Here is a 17,469-nt window from a genome sequence, read left to right as displayed (position 1 = left end):
TTATGAGACGGCTTAAGAGTGCTTGCGCAAGATGGCGGCTATACACAGGCTATTATAAGACTAACTCCTAGAACCAGGGTCAGAGGTTACTGTGCAAGATGACGGCTATACATAAGCTCTTAGGAGTCGGCTTAAGGGCGCGTGCACGAGATAGCGGCTATACATAGGCTCTTATGGAAAAAGGTAGCCCAGGGGCTACTGCACAAGATGGCAGCTATACATAGGCTTTTATGGCCTCTTCCTCCTCCGAAGGGACACAGCCGCCCTCCTCCTCATCCGTATAGCAAAAGGGCACCTCTTCCTAGCAAAAGGGCAAATGGGCAAAAAGGACACCTACTCATATGTAAGGGCAAAAGGGCTTCTCTACCTATCAAAAGGGCTCTTCCTTATCCGTTTGGCAAAAGGGCACTACCTCCTCCTAGCAAAAGGGCAAAAGGGCTTCTCTTCCGGGCAAAAGGGCAAAAGGGTTCTTCCTTATCTGTATGGCAAAAGGGCACCCCTTCCTCGCAAAAGGGCTTCTCGTGGCAAAAGGGCAAAAGTACTCTTTCTTACAGTTACTGAGGTTTGTTCAATCCCTTCTCCTACAGACAGATGCCTTCCTGCAGAATGTTACATGACAAACAAATATACTTACGTTATGTAGCGCTGTCTTCGTCTCGTAAGTTTTTCGAATGAGGAGGAAGCGATAGGAGGAGGAGGAGGCGGCAAGGAGAAAGCAATACCTTTTTCAGCATGCAAAAATATTGTAGGATAAGCAAATGCTGTATCTGACAAGACAAAACAGGTTCAATCTAGTTACAGAATGCAATTGCAAAAATATAGAATTGACATGCCGTATGTCTTTATCCGACAAGACAAAGCATGTTGAATATTAAACAGAAAACTTTTATCGCTACTGTGCTGTATGTTTCTATTCGCCAAGACAAGTTACAATTAGCACACACTAGAATTGATTGTAGAACAAGACAAAACATGTTGGCTATTAGTGTTCAAAACAGAAAAACTTATAACGCAAAACATCATAAGATTAATCTCTCTGTTGATACAATCGCACTCCTATGCAATTAACGCGCACACATAGAATTGCAAATGTTTTATATCTCTATCCGACATAATTTTTCTTAATCACTGCAGATAAATTGATTACTACATAGCAGACGATAGCTTTGTTCTAAGGAGATGGATTTTGGGGTATTCGAACACTTGCAACAGAAAAAAACTGTTTAGTTACTGTAACAGAATAAAAAATCATACTACTGTGCAGATAAATTGATTTTACTACATAGCAGGGGATATCTTTGTCCTGCATCATATTGTGTTAAGGAGGAAAATTATGGATTCAAACCCTGTTTTAACACAATAAAAATCATAGGATTGAAACTTTGTTTACAAGGGAGAGAAATAGAAGTGTACTTCCTCTTAAATCAATAATTACTACTATTATGCAGATAAAATGAGCTGTGAGAGGGATCGGAAATGTATATTGTTAACTTACCTTGATTTTAGGGACGACTACTTACGCGACACTCTTTTTAAGTCGACAGATGTTTTGAATTTATGTAACTTCTACGAATCGAACCCCCAGCCTCATAAACTACGACATTGTAGGACGGAATGCTAACACTTACAACATGTTTGTGTTAAGAACACTAATTTTCTTATTGAAACATTTTATGAATATAGATTTAAACACTAGAGTTATTTTATGGTCTACTGTAATGTTTACAAGACTAGAAAAGGGCAAAAGGACGAATGGACTCTTCCTCCTCCTTACCGCGCCCTCTTCCTAGCGATAAAGGGCTAATAGGCTAGGGTGCCTCTCCTCTCTTTATCCGGGCTTGAGACCGGCTCTACATCTAGAGGCGGAGTTAACACCCTAAGGAAGGGAGAATGTTGGAAGATAATCTATACCAATATAGCTACTCGATCGATTATATACTACAGAAGGATGACTTAGGTGAGGGTAAGCGCTGCGAATGTAGGAAGGTGTTTAGGCTGTTGTACTATCGAGAGAGAGCTATTACTCAATAATACCTACACGACGTAATTCTTCCTCTATTTCAAAAATATATGCTTTATACTCTGTGTAACCAACATCTTGATAGGCTCTTAGCAGTTGCGAACGTTTTGCGAGTACGTTGGGGTTTTTACAGTATCTTACGTCTACATACGGTTACAGAGGCTTGTTGTGAACTTTGAGCCTATATACAGACAGTTGGTGTGGAGGGACTTGTTTGGATGTAAAACCGGTACGTGCTTCATCAGTAGCGTTTCCAGGTACAAACTTAACTTGTTTCGACAGCAATGAAGCGTTGAAATTTTCTTCTACTTCATCTTGCATCTCTTCTTGAGATGTTTGCACGGCGGCAGAACGTGTAACAGGCTCAGAAAATGAAGTAAAATCATCAAACTCTAATGCAATAAAATATTGAGATCTTCATTTTCCTCTTCTACTTTTCCTTTATAACTTTTTATCACCATCGTTATTCTTATTATCATAATCATGATCTTGCTTCTCCTTATCTCGAAATGTATGCTTAGTAGCAGAACATGTAGCAGGCCTAGACAACAAGGGAGAATTAAAAAGCTCTCGCAGAGGTGTACTTTTTAAAAAAATAGTGTTCGCTTGACTACGGTTGAGCTCTTTGTATTTTCTTCTCGATGAAGCTACATTACACGCGGCTACGTGACGTTGAGCGTCGTATGCGTTCCTGAACTCTCTTCTACAATGTTTGCATTGAAAAATTTAAACAATTTTAAAAACACGTGCTCTTTCGACACCTGTCAAAACAATAGCTGCCTCCTTTAACCATGTGGGGGCAGAATTTCAAACAAAAGAACATCGCTAACCTCACTGCTGCCATCTACACGGGTTTAAACCTTACTGTTGCCACCTTGGTTATACGCTTTTGTGTTAGTTTACTGTTAATCGTTAAGCTGTTCGCATCATCGAAGTAGAGAGTAACAAGTGTCTAGTAGATTTAGAGAAGAATCTGTTAGCAGAAGATAAAGTGCATCATGGAAAAACCTATTTCTAGCTATATATGCAAAGAGCGTGGAAAAGCATTTTCCTGGGGCTATCACAAGAGACGCCATGAGATATCATGTAGGACATTTTTTCACGACTTCCGCATCAAAAGACACTTAAGAATTATGTTGGCTTTTCTAATGGAGAAACAGGAATAACATCCCTCATTAAACAAAAGCTCCATTACGAAGTCATGAATTTGACATGCGTGGAAGATAAGTTAGGATCCCTTATCATAGATGAAATGGCTATCAAGCCCAGAGTACACTATGATCGTAATCTTGACAGAATTCTAGGATACTCCGAGGCTGAACTTGAAGAATCTGGCCTTAGCGACAGGATTGCAAACAGGCTTCTGTGCTTTTTGTTTCGAGGACTCTCTACTTCTTTTCGGATTCCTGTGGCGTTCTATTTCACTCGCCAATTAACGGGTACACAACTGCGTAAATTAACTTTGAAAGTGTTGTCTGAAATGGAAAGCATAGGTTTTCAAATTTTGCGGTTGGTTACTGATAACTGCACAGTTAATGTAAATATGATGAAAGACTTGTGCAATGGGACCATCTCGCCTGAAATTCAGCATCCAAATAACCAAAATCGTCTTCTCTTTCTGAGTTTCGACTCTAGTCATGTGCTAAAGAACATTCGTTCTCAGTTTTTACAGAAAGATTTTTTTCCATGAGAAAAAAATGATATCAAGCATCCATATTAAGAAATTATATAATATACAAAGGCAGCAAACAGTGAAGCCTATTCGTGGCTTAACAAGGAAAGTAGTTTTTCCATCTAACCTGGAAAAAATGAATGTCCAAAGGGCTAAATTTTTATTTTCAACATGCGTTACAGGAGCTTTAGAAACACTACCTATTGTTGCTCCAGAAGCAGTGTCAGATATGGGATCTCTTAACAAGACCGTAGAATTTATGGAACATATCAGGAAATGGCATGATATTCATGACGTATGTAACATTAAGCACTCTTACATGTCAAGAAATGCGGATAAAATAATATTTATGGAGTCGGACGATGAAAGACTAAAGTGGCTGGAAGACACGTTTCTTCCTTATTTGGAAGAAATTCAGAAATATGTTGTGGAGAGTCACCGGATTAGTCAAGAAACTTATGAAGCCCTGGTTCTTACCACCAAGTCAACTGTGCGGTGCATTAAATATTTATTATCAGTTGGGTTCCATTATATCCTAAGTCGGAACTTGAATAGTGACGATATTGAACTTCTGTTTAGTCATCTAAGAAGAAGAGGAGGATTTAATGATATGATGGATGTGAGGTCCTGCATTTATGCCATTGAAACGACTTTAATTACGGGCATGATAAATCCATCTGACTCTTCGAACGTAGAAAGACAGGCTTTCAGGACATCAGCTGCAATTCGGCAGAAAGAATCAAAAGATCAGAGCAAATTAGGTCTGGAACCTACTGCTCTTCCAACAACAGTTTTGGAATTTCTTGATGGGACTCTCGAAGGTAAGCTAACTAATCACTTCGCAATTGTTGTATTTTCTTTCTGATGTATTATTTTTAATAGGCCTCAAAGATCTGCAAGTTTTTTATTATCTTAGACGTTATTGATATTAAGAATGATACCATGGCTTTTCAGAGAAACCTGTCACTCTGGAGTTGTCTTCCTTGGCCATGATAGGTGGTTATCTTGTTCGAGTTGCTGAAGAAAATTCCAATTGTGAATCGTGCTTGGGACAGATATCCTCGGCCACTAATGACAGTCCACTGATGTGCCTCATTAGGATGCAAGATCGTGGAGCATTACGCTACCCCTCAAGAAAATTTGTTTACTTTCTACAAAATACTTTGAATTTTACGCGTCACTCCTTACGTTATCTGGGCAATACGAATTTAGTTAAAAATCTTAACGTTTTTGTTGTTCCAAAGTTTATTGAAACATTCAAATGTGATGAGTGTGATCAGAGAGCACTTGCTGTAACTCTCATTACAAAATTTTTAAAACCGATTCTCGACAATGAAGTGTCGTGTACCGACCTCCCACGGACTCGAACCGGCGGACTGCCAGGTGGAAGGCAGCCGGGGTTCGCAGCCGAGTCTTGAGCTCAAGGTGTCAGAGGAGATTAATTAGTGTTAGAATGATGATCAAAGACAGGAGACACCTTGTAGCATTAAGGTAATTGAATAATAATTATAGTCAGATTTAGTTACTGTAAGAAAAGGGAAATATTTCAAGAAGTTACATGTAGTGGAGAGAGTTTGCGAAGTGCGCTTACACAAGTGTTGACTAAGAGCGGGGACTTGTTGATCACAACAAGGTATTTACTGTGTATCGACAAACAGAGCTAGTATGCCAGCGGGCCAGGCGGCCCGCCCGATAACCCACAAAGGAACAAAGCCGAGTACACGGCCAGTCAAGGCCATTACAGATGCACTTAGGAAAACAAGGAAGGATGAGGACAAAGTGAGACAGAAGACAGTAGTGCCTAGGTAGCAGCACTTACTGTGACAACTATTGAGAATAGCCACTTGAGGGAGCCACTGACAAGATGATCAGTTTGGCAATGCCCGTAAGACCCAACCCCTTGGTAGGAGGTAGGGATAGAACTTTGAGTTTAGGAGCGGAGATATAACCCCTGGCCAAGATGGCGCGGGGCCTTCTTCCAGCCAGTAGTTCGTACTTGTCAGGACGAGATTCTGTTCGGGCATAGCCCAAGTGCCGTGGGGCAAGATTAAGATAGACGCGTAGTAGAATAGTAGGCGCGTGGAACAAGCTCTCTCTCTCTCTTTAGATCATTACATTCAGACTTGTAAATATACTGTACATAGTAATTTTAGTGTCCTCAGTAATAAAGGACAGGGAAATAACTTCATCTTTTATTTCGGGAGTTGCGGGACGAGTCATACCTACAATTACCTCCCTACATTCCGCTCGGCAGGACAGGTAATACTTCAACATCCAACGGCCTGGTGACCAACCTACGAGAACGTCTCTCAGGACAGGTAGGTCACGACAGAAGCTCTTGAAATTACAGATGTTCATGACATGGAAAAGAACTTGAGGACAAAGCCTTTAAGTCGGAAGATCTTAAAAATATGAGATATATGAGCAGTGATATTGGTAAGTCATTTTAATGTATTACTTTTATTATTTATTGCACTTAACTTCGCCTAAAATAATTCCAAATATCACTTAAATGTGCTTTAAATTATATCAAATCACTCTAAATCACATTTAGGTGGTCCTAACTTCATTATTTGTAGTTTTTATGTGCTTAAAAACGAACATGTACTATTAACATAATGTATTTCGCGCGTGCAGTATAGCAAGATATCGAGACCTCTAGCGGACGTTCGTGAAACTACTTGCGACCCGCAATTCTACCGGCCCACTTCCCGGCCTTGTATATCTCGTAGGCAACGGCACGAGTCAGTCATGATGACCATGTCTCAACTTCAGCAAATTTGTCTTGACTTGTACTTGGGGAAGTCAATTAAACTCAAGGTCATGTATGACGGAAGGAACTTTTCTTGAATCACCAATCTTGCACAAAGGCAAAGGGAACCGAAGATAGCATTAAATATTTGGGAGTGGCTTTTAAAGACGAAATCCGTTTTGACCCGGAAAGGATTATAATATCACTTAGGGAAGACCTTGAAAACCTTGTATCAACACCAATGCTACGTCCAGCTCAGAAACTAAACATCGTTAACCAGTATACCATGACCGAAACTAATAATTATACCGCTTACAGATGGCACCATTGCACCAGTTACCACCGGATTTTCTAGAGGACATAGATAATATTTTTCGAAGTTCTGTTAGAGAGATGCTTTTCTTACTAGTTGACATATCCAATAAAATATTGTATTAAGAGAGAAAACTCAGAGGGCTAAATTTAATTCGAGCTCCAATGGAAGCAATCTTCCAGCATTTTAATGTCTATATAGAGTTAATGAGAGGGGATAATACACATGTAAGTGCAACTAGGATGTATAAAAACGAGTTAAAAACGTAATGAGATCGCCTTAACTTCAATCCACCACGATAAATGACAAAGTTATATGTAAACAAATTCCGGGAAGGACTGCGTAACCGCGAGCAAATACAGTAGACATAATACGCGACACTTACGGATTTCGCCTTGCTAAAATGGGAGACAATTCGACGGTAGCGTTCCTAGTGACTTGACCTGAACAAATCGCGCTAAATTCAAATATCAATGGAAATGTATATGCGGAAATGGATAAATAAATTACGTCTAGAAAGAAAGTGTTATTGAGATATTAAGTTCGAAGTTGCTAAAGAATTCTGGATAAATGAATGAAGAATTATTTAAAAGGTTATTATTCAAAGACTGAAATTAGACATATAAACAAGAAGTGAAATGGACTGCTGTGAAATGGCTTTATCTTCCATTTATGCATTACTTTCTTAGCTTTAGCATTCCTGCCTGAACTCTTACGGTTGGATTTGTCTTTTTTCTCATTTAAGAACGTTGTATCATCACATTAAGACACTTGTCAATAAAAATATCGTCACATTCCTTACACATATGATGCAATGAATTAACATTTAATAGCTGGACAATTTTCCTCTTAACATGAAGACTACTAACAGAAAGATATTCCATACACATATGATGCATTGAATTAACATTTAATAATAATAATGTTATTTGTTTTACGTCCCACTAACTACTCTTTTACGGTTTTCGGAGACGCCGAGGTGCCGGAATTTAGTCCCGCAGGAGTTCTTTTACGTGCCAATAAATCTACCGATACGAGGCTGACGTATTTGAGCACCTTCAAATACCACCGGACTGAGCCAGGATCGAACCTGCCAAGTTGAGGTCAGAAGGTCAGCGTCTTAACCGTCTGAGTCACTCAGCCCGGCGAATTAACATTTAATAGCTAGACAATTTTCCTCTTAACATGAAGCCTACTAACAGAAAGATAATCTATAAAATCCCAGCTTTAATCTGAGAAGAGGGATAAAAGAAAGAAAAGTGTGAAAATGTTGTCGATAGTGATGCTTTGAGGAATATTTACGTACAATTAGAGTAAAAATGTAACATACCCTTGGCTGTATAATCGAGGATTTTTAAAGTCGCTGGCCTGAAAATGATCTGAACAGATCTTATAATTCTTATATAAGCGTAACGCCCCTTCTTTCTTGTACACCTTATCCAAATCACTTCTGTGACATTTCAAAACCCACAGATCATACCTACAACAACACATCGGTATTGAAGGTTAACTGCTGCACTATACAATAAAATATGCGTGTTGCATTTTAAGTCAGTTAAAATATGGGTCGAGCAGGTCAGAAGATTACGTATGAAGTATTATAAAAATCTCTGTCACTGAAAGAATATATATGCAAACACAATATTACTTACATGTTATTGTCACGAGGGAACCTGAAGAACGACCGCGCATTTTTCTCTACTTCGTAATTACTGCAGCCAAACACAGCACATAGCTTTCCCCTCATGTTGAGAGGAGATATCAAGGAATGACACACACTACTATTTATTTATGTCAACTCACTGAAAACACATAAATAACACCAAAAACTTCACACAAACATACACGTGCTCTTATGAAAGAATCAGTACTGTTCAGGTCTATCCACTAGAGTGAGCTCCAGTAGCTGTCCCTCGATATCTCGCTCAGTGTCGCGTATTATCTCTACTGTATTTGCCGCGATTTTGAAACTAGGAAATTTATGCCTGGGATATGTAACGGGGTAGCGCTGTACAGCGCGGTGGTCGAGGCTAACATGTGAATATCGTAGTTGCGCCTAGAAAAATCGCTATGTGATAATATGTCAGCGTAGAACTCTGGCAAGAAATGTTCTGCCATTTTAAGTTCTGATTTTGCTTGAAGTACGTCAACGAATTTTTGTTCTGTGATACATGTGCTGCAGGTCAGAATTTCTCCCCTCAACACTGTCACATAAGGGTCGAGGGGCAACGACGGTATCTAACAAGAGCGAGTTATCTACTTCGGACTGGGTGACGTGTTTAAAAGATTAATTCAAATGTTGCTGCAGTTCGAGACACTAAACAACAAAATTTGACACTATGATTTGTGGGCGTGACTTTTGGCATGTAGAACAATGTGTGATCTAGAGACTCAAATACAAGATTTAGTCACTGATTATTTAAATATAATTATAATGGGCGAGTTTAAATAAACCTACTTGAACCTAACTCTCCTCAGACAACTCAACTTTTAACTCTGTTATAGCTTGCAACTTAACGTTTTTCCCTTTTAGTGCTACAGATCACACAGACAAATCACACACCTTAATTGGTCTCACTGCCACTTTTCAACCTGAATTAGTTTTTAACGACGGTCACTTTAGTGTCCCAGGTATATCGCGGCATGATATGGCCTATTATATTAAAAGTCCGAAGTTCAAACCGAAAATAATTTCATATCGAGATCTACGAAGAACTGACATGAATAAACTTTTACAAGACACAATTGCAGTGCCATGGCAGGATATATTTAAACTTAAGGGGGCCCCCTTCTGAGTTTTTAAGCCAAAATTGTCCAAAAACAGAAATTCAGGTTTTTACCATGTAAGCCCTACGGCCATTTTTAAATATCGTATTGAGGTATTTAAAGTGCTATTAAAACAATGTGGGTGTTCTGACAGTTCTCAGCGTGGTAGTAGGAGGTGGCAGTTACTATGACAACCAGTACACGCCTCCCGTTTCAGCCACTCCCAGCTCGACATGCACTCTCCCTTTTCCTACCCCCGCTGTAAGACAGCTTCTTGAGGCGGTCGGTCCGAGTTCCACGTTGCCAATATAGTATACCTTAGCACATGTGGCTGGGCTATATAACAATGTCTACTTTGAGTGATATCATTATCTGTAGGCTATATTGTGTTTTTGAAATCAGCTAAATATTATAGAGCTTTTGTGTTCGTGTTAATAAGTGTATCGTTATCGAGGCTGGAATTCTAGTGTAGTGTAAATTTTATATAGTATTGTGTCATTTTAACACCATCTCATTTACAGAACTCAAAATGTTGCAACCCGTTCAGAGCGCCGCTAAACGACAACGAGGGCGACCTAAAATTCATTCGCCTAGAAAAAAGGCAAGGGTAATGGGGAGGCATGGCTTCGCTACTCGTGGTCAAGCTCGCGATATGGTAGGTATGTGCCTTACGGGAATATTTTGAGACTGAAAGGGAAAATGGAGGCCCACTGATAGAAGTTAACAAGGTTGTAGAAAGAACAGCAGCAGCTTTAAAGTTTCTCAAGCTACAGTAATTAGAATAGGGAAAGAAAAAGAAAAGAAATAAAAGGAGATCTGAACCCAGAATGTTGAGCAGGCCTATCAAAATGCTATTCTGATACTAAAAATCTACCTAAAATTAAAATCAATATTCCGGAGAATGACTGATCAAAGCCTATGAGGAAGGGGAATGAGGAGTTTGTCTTCCGATATTTGAGATGAAAAAAATACTGCTGAGCCACCTTGGAATAATAGCAACGGTATTTAATGTTTTTCTAACGCTTTCATGATCGCCGTTAATGGATATTATTTTCCGCAGAGCCTAGCGCAGAACGAGAGATGTTAACTGTGATGTAGTAACTCCTGCCTGATCATGTAGCAACACAGCGCTCCCACTCCTTTGTTCGGCGCCACGTGCTGCGAACTGTCAGAACACGCACATTGTTTTAATAATACTATAAATGACGCAAGCACGTCCCTTCGAAAGGCCACGTCCACTACCTTGAAGAATACCTTCGGAATTTCAATGTATTTCGTATTTCCGTTGTTGAATTCCAGCCTATTCCTAGAGTACTGGTCTGTGCTGCCATCTGTAGACCGTTTTCATAGTAATATGCACATAGAAACATTAGAAATAGTCAAATTAAAATCTTTTTCACGTGACAATTTTGCGCATAAATGTTGTGCTGACCTTCATGTTTATAATAAATTGAAGACTAATTACTGTTGATATTTCGGGTATTATTAGTTTAAAATATTGTTTATTTATCAATGAGTATCTTGGAACTCTAACAGGAAGCATGTGACGATGTTCATAATCATTCGTGTGTTAATGTGTTTGTTCAACTCGTGGTGCTTCTACAAGAAAGCGATAGCGAAGGGCGAACCACAGAGTCATTATAAAATGCATGTTAAGTTGACCCCCAAGTTGGTTGAAAAACTAATGCCCTTGTATTTGAGACTGACAAATGATGAACTCTTGGAAGAGTGTGCAAGGGGCAAGACTCCGAACCTAAATGAGAGATTACACTCTATAATTTGGCAAAATTGCCCTAAGAAAACATTTATTTCCAAATTCAGAGTTGATATGGCAGTTGTGAATGCTGTAGGGGAATTCAGTATGGGTGCACTTGCCTGCAATAAACTCAAGATGGCAACTGAAGAAAGAGAACTGTGTCTTCGTACATGGTATGTGTGGAGCATGACAAAACAAGGAAGAGGAAAAGTGCCACCAAGGATAAAGAGGAGAGAAAAACTGCAAGAAAGAAGAGTAGAATTCTTAAACCTATTGCTGAGGAGAGTAAAATGGCCAAGGAAAGAGAAATGTATGGTGCTGGGAAGTTTTGAAGCACTTACTGTAAGATAAACTAGTATTCTTTTTTAATTAGCTTTTTCTCAAAACTTTATTTTTCAGTATTCAAAATGCTCTAAGAGCAACAGTTTTTACCTGATTGTATTTAAACCTGCTATGCTTATATTACCATGTGAAAGGCATAAAAGTTGGTATCCATTTTAAAAAATAATGATATCTCACAGAGATATCTTCAGTCAAATATGAAAATTTGAGAATTTCAAAGAAAATGCAAACAGGTGAGAGAAAAAGTACTTTAATAACATTACTAATGTGATTTTTCAAATAATAATAATAATAATAATAATAATAATAATAATAATAATAATAATAATAATAATAATAATAATATAATAATAATAATAATAATAATAATAATAATAATACCAATGATTATTTATATAGGTACACCCTAAGAACTATCGCAAAAAAATTCAAATGACAAACGAAAAATGGCATGCAAGGGATGTTCTAAAATTATGCAAACTATTTCGCTAAAATGTGTTATAAATCAGAAACTATTGTGCCAAATTGTTCCACACTTTAGAATAATCTTAGTTTTGGCATCATAAATGAACTCACAAAATTTGGTGAATATAGGATGAAAATTACAAGACTTATAAAACTCAGTAGTGTCCCCGTTAAAGAAACTACAAAGTGACTCTTTTCAGTCAGCATATAACTGAGTTGTACGATAGGCATGCCCCTGAAAAGAAGGGTCGAGTTTCGCGGAAGTCAGTTTCCTGGCTCTCAGATGAGATTAGAGCACTAATGGCCCAATGCGATGCTGCTCATTCACGACTTAGAAAATATTGCACTCCTGACAGTCTGCGTAACTGTAAGAGACTGAGATACGCTACGACCCAACAGATTAGAAACGCGAAATTACGACACGCTCACAGTGTAATTCAACCAAGTGTTTCAACAGCTGTATTGTGGAAATCCACAAAAAGCTTTGGCATTACCAAACGACGAGACGCGACGATGTAAGCATTCGTTTAAACAGTCTTCTATTACTTCAAGTAACACGGTAAATTTTCTGATACAGTAGAGTCTCGATTATCCGACCCAAACGGGACCTGGAGTATGTCGGATCAGCGAAAATGTTGGATAATACAGAATTACTTTGAAAATTAACTAAAACAAACAGGAAGTCCGTACTGTATTACTAAAACAATAACATGTTTTACAGCACTCTATTTATTGAATTATCAGTTCAGTTGCACAGTACATGCAGTACTGAACGAAAACATTCCAAGTATCTTACGAAAAGAAACTTGCCAACAATCAAGGATGAAAGGAGTTTCCGCCGATATTTCCTCTTCAGTGTTTCCAGTACACCTCGGTCCACTGGCTGGCATAATGACGTCACGTTAGGAGGGTGGAACGTGAATTTGATGTCACCACTTCTAAGTTGCTGTTCATTTGGTTGTGATGGAGCGTTGTCTAGTTGAAGAAGAGGTTTTCTAGGGAGGGTGTTTGAAGCTAGAAATTTTTCTACATCTGGAACAAACTGTGTAACAAAACAGTCTTTACAGATGTCAGCAGACATCCAGGCAGCCTTCAGATTCGTGTAATGGACTAGAAGAGCATTAACAGAAATATTTTTATAAATGCCCTAGGCTTCTTTGCTTTACCAATCATAAGCAATTTTCCTTGTAAGTACCCAGTAACATTACTACAGGCAAGAACAGTAAATCTTTCCTTACTACGCTTGTAGCCAGGTGCAGACGTCTCGGCTTGGGCTGCGAGAGTTTTTGATGGCAGCATCTTGAAATTTCGCCTAGTCTCATCACAATTAAAAATCTGTTAACCGGTTAATCCTTCAGCAAGTATTATTACTTCATTCATTCATTTATTTCAATTAATTCCAACGAGCCTGCAGGCTCATACATAGGAATTGTACAGGACATTACATACTGGCGGGCACTTACACATCAAAATATAGTTTGTGTATATAAGATAATTAGTAAATCGTTGAATATATAAACACATACAACATATAAAATATGTACATCATCAATATGAGGATTACAGAGAATTATTTCTGACTGTATTTACATTTACGTAACATGAAAGTTGCAAAGGTACAAGAATGGATTATGGAGTATTTTCATATACATAAGAGTTGCTGAAGTACAAGAATAGATTTCAGAATATTTACAATTACATAACACAAAAGTTGCAGACGTACAGGAATTGATTACAGAGTATTTACAGTATATATACATAACACAGAGTTGCAGAGGTACAAGAACAGATTACAGAGTATTTACATTTACATAACATAAAAGTTGTAGGGGAGAAGAATAGTTCCGGACAATTTGCAAGATTGTTTGGGAGAATGCCTTAAATGACAACTGATATTTTGATTTAAACAGCACTGTACCTTTCCCAAAAATAATGCTTGACTCTTTGTTTGAATTTTGCCAAAGCTGGTGCTGTTTTTATCTCCACAGGGATGTTATTAAATAACTGGATCGCAGAGAACTTCAAGCTGTTTATACCATATTTATAAGAGCAAACATTGTATAAGGCAAAGTCATTTGCATGCCTAGTACTATATGGATGGTTGTCAGAATTCAGAGTATATGTAGTGTTGTGTTGTATAAATTTATGTTTTATTTTATACATGAGTACAGCTGTATTGAATTCTGCACTCATGCTTAGGGGTGGTATTTTAGCACTTAGGTATAGATATTTTATTGGTGTTAAGTAGGGAAGATTAAGTATATTTCTAACAGCTCTATTTTGTACTACCATTAGCTCATTCAAGTCGGACTTCTTACAGCGCATCCAGATTACATTCAAATATTGTAGGTGACTATGAATTAAAGAGTAGTAGATGTGTTTTAGAAGATGTTGTGGGATAAGATAACTAAGTTTCTTTAAAATTCCTGCAACAGGTGTGATCTTTTTAGTAATGTATTCAACATGGTCTGTCCAGTTCAAGTTCCTATCAATCACCAACCCAAGATATTTGACAGTTCTAACTAGTTTTATTTCAGTATTTTGCATATATATTTTACTGTGTGGGATTTCATTCTGACCTTGTTTTGTCATTATCATATAATTAGTCTTATGCACATTAATAGTTAATTTATTCGCTTGAAACCAAAAGCACAGAGTATTGAGGTCTTCCTGCATATCCTTAACAATGGAGTCTATATTACTACCAGTATAGAACAAGTTTGTGTCGTCGGCATACAGTGTGATACGTCCTTTCAAGCGGCAAGTTGCAATATCATTGATGTATACTAGGAAGAGAATCGGCCCTAATACTGACCCCTGTGGAACGCCATGGGTTACCCTAATTGCTGAGCTCCTACAGTTATTCAGCACTACATACTGTTTTCTATCGGACAGATAATTATCAAACCACTTCAATGCAACACCACGAACTCCTGCTCTCTCTAATTTAGCTAACAGTCTTTCATGGTCTACTGTATCAAAGGCCTTCTTTAGATCTATAAACAACCCACCAGCAAAACTATTAAAATCTATTGACTCTTGCAGCATATTTATGAGATCTACGGTTGCTATTTCAGTGTTAGAGTTCTCACGAAAGCCATATTGTGCATTGTAAAAGAAATTATTTTTGTTTAAAAAATTGAGAAGTCTCTTTTTAACAATAGATTCTAATATTTTGGAGATTATGGAAAGAATACAGATAGGCCTGTAGTTACTAGGATTCCTCCCGTCCCCACCCTTGAAGACAGGAACTACTTTAGCTACTTTTAGCTCACTAGGTAATGTACCAGATGCCAAGGATTCGTTAATGATATCTGTTAGCATCCCACTTAAAGAATCCTGGAATTCTTTTAGAAAGTTGGCAGTTATACCATCCTGCCCACAGCTACTCTTGTTTTTTAGATTTGATATTATAGATCTTACTTCTGTTTCATCAGTTGGATATAGGTAAAATGAGTTCAAGTAACTAGGAACTGCAAGTGTTTCAGTGCTCTGGGGAGGGATTGCTGAAGCCAGGGTTTTAGCAATATTTGTAAAATATAAATTTAATGATTCACATATTTCCTGACTGTCTGTAATTATCTTGTTATCTATTTCTAGAGATGTACAATTATCGCCTTTTGTTGTTTTTCTGTTATGTATGATTTCATTGATTATTTTCCACGTTTCCTTTGGGTTCTTGTTATTAATTCTAAATTTTTCAGAGTAATATTTGTTTTTTAAGCTCCTTTTTAGATTTGTCACATTATTTCTACACCTGCGATATTCCTGATTGAGATTGATGTTATTCTTTAGGGTGGGATTTTTAAGTTTTGCATGTAAAATGTCACGTCGCTTAATAAGGCAGAGAAGTTCAGGAGATATCCATGGCAAGCTACCAGTTCTTTGTGTTCGATGACTTTGTGCTTTCTGTTTTTGTGTACCAAGCGGTAGCTGGTCAATAAAGGACTTATACATTATGTCAATTCTACTAGTAATGTTGTTTATGACTTTTGTGTTATGTTCAGTGATATTACTACTTTCAGGTCTATCATTATTTTGGTCTACATTAGTTGCTTTCAGCCTTTTCAGTTCAAGCGATTGTGATGGAGATTTAGAATTTGGCAAAAGAATATCAAATATTAATACATTATGGTCACTTATATAGCTACCAACATTTGATAAATAATAATATATTCCAGAATTATTTATAGACACATGATCTATTAAAGTGCTTGTGGTATCACATATTCGTGTTGGATATACATTATTGCATTGCTTGAAATCATAGCAAGAAAGCAGGTTCATGTATTTTCTTTTTAGTTGGTCACTAGTTAAGATATCAATATTCGTGTCACCCAAAAATAGGCATAAATTGTTAGTTGTTTTACTTATAAAATTTTCGAGTGATGCTAGAAATGGTATGGCATTATTCCTATTTGGGTTATATCCTGCAATTAAATCAATACTTTTATATTTACTACTACTAAATTTATCCCTATAAATTTCAACCCATATCAAGCTATGATCAAGTTCACAATTCATTTTCACATTTGCTTTCCAACAGTGCGAAATGTAAATACCTAAGCCACCTCCAGCTTTGCCGTCTCTGTGTGAAAAGATGCTTCTATAATTTGGTATATTATAGTATTTCGCCTCCTCACTTTTTACCCAAGTTTCTGTCACAACCAATATATCTACCTGGCCTATAATGTGCAACAGAATTTCTATTTCCTCAAGTTTGTTTCGGATACTCCTGCTGTTTAGGTACAAGCACCTAACCGCACTGTAAGATTTTGACGGGCCAGTAGAGCTGTTTCCGTCCAGGTGAGAAGCAACTGTATATGAACTGATGTTCTGTAAAACAAAATTATTTATGGAATCGTATTGTATTTCATAACAGCCTAATGGAAAAATGGAATATTTGTTGTAACACTTAGGTACTGCCATTAACGAGTGTTGGTATGATATCTTGGCTGTGCCGTTACACTTGTGTCTTCGCTCTGCAACTTTCTAATATCATCAATGCTCCTAATTCGCACTGATCGATGGTTTTCAGTCCTTCTTACGTAGATTTTGCAGTCCCTTGTCCAAATATATTTATATCCATGTTGCCGTAGATCCCTGGCCATCTTGTGGAGATATTTATTCCCCGATGTCAGATGTTCGTTGATATATACAGCTCGGTTAGCTGCTTGGATACCTAAATCTTTTGAGCTTAGAGTTGATTTATTCTTCCTTGCTGCGAGCAGCTGATCCTTTTTTAACCGGCTGCAAAATTTTACAAGGAGAGGAGGAGGGAGTTCCTGTTTCTTTTGGGGTAGACGATGACACGCATCAATATCACTGTCGGTCACTTCGACACCGAGCGCATTGCCAAGTGCTTTCACAACTGCGACTGGAT

At 37.8% G+C, this 17,469-nt stretch overlaps 1 protein-coding gene across 1 annotated transcript in view; it reads right to left on the bottom strand.

The window, feature by feature from the left end:
• LOC136866830 (ATP-binding cassette sub-family C member 4-like) overlaps nt 1-17,469 on the bottom strand; it is a 291,743-nt gene that overhangs the window by 270,859 nt on the left and 3,415 nt on the right. Inside the window, exon 2 of the mRNA XM_068226857.1 lies at nt 635-767. Coding sequence (XP_068082958.1) covers nt 635-767 — 133 coding nt within the window. The remainder of the gene's footprint in view (nt 1-634; nt 768-17,469) is intronic.

Source organism: Anabrus simplex, chromosome 3 (assembly GCF_040414725.1).
Source record: "Anabrus simplex isolate iqAnaSimp1 chromosome 3, ASM4041472v1, whole genome shotgun sequence".
Taxonomy (NCBI): domain Eukaryota; kingdom Metazoa; phylum Arthropoda; class Insecta; order Orthoptera; family Tettigoniidae; genus Anabrus; species Anabrus simplex.
This window is presented reverse-complemented; position numbering and strand designations above follow the sequence as displayed.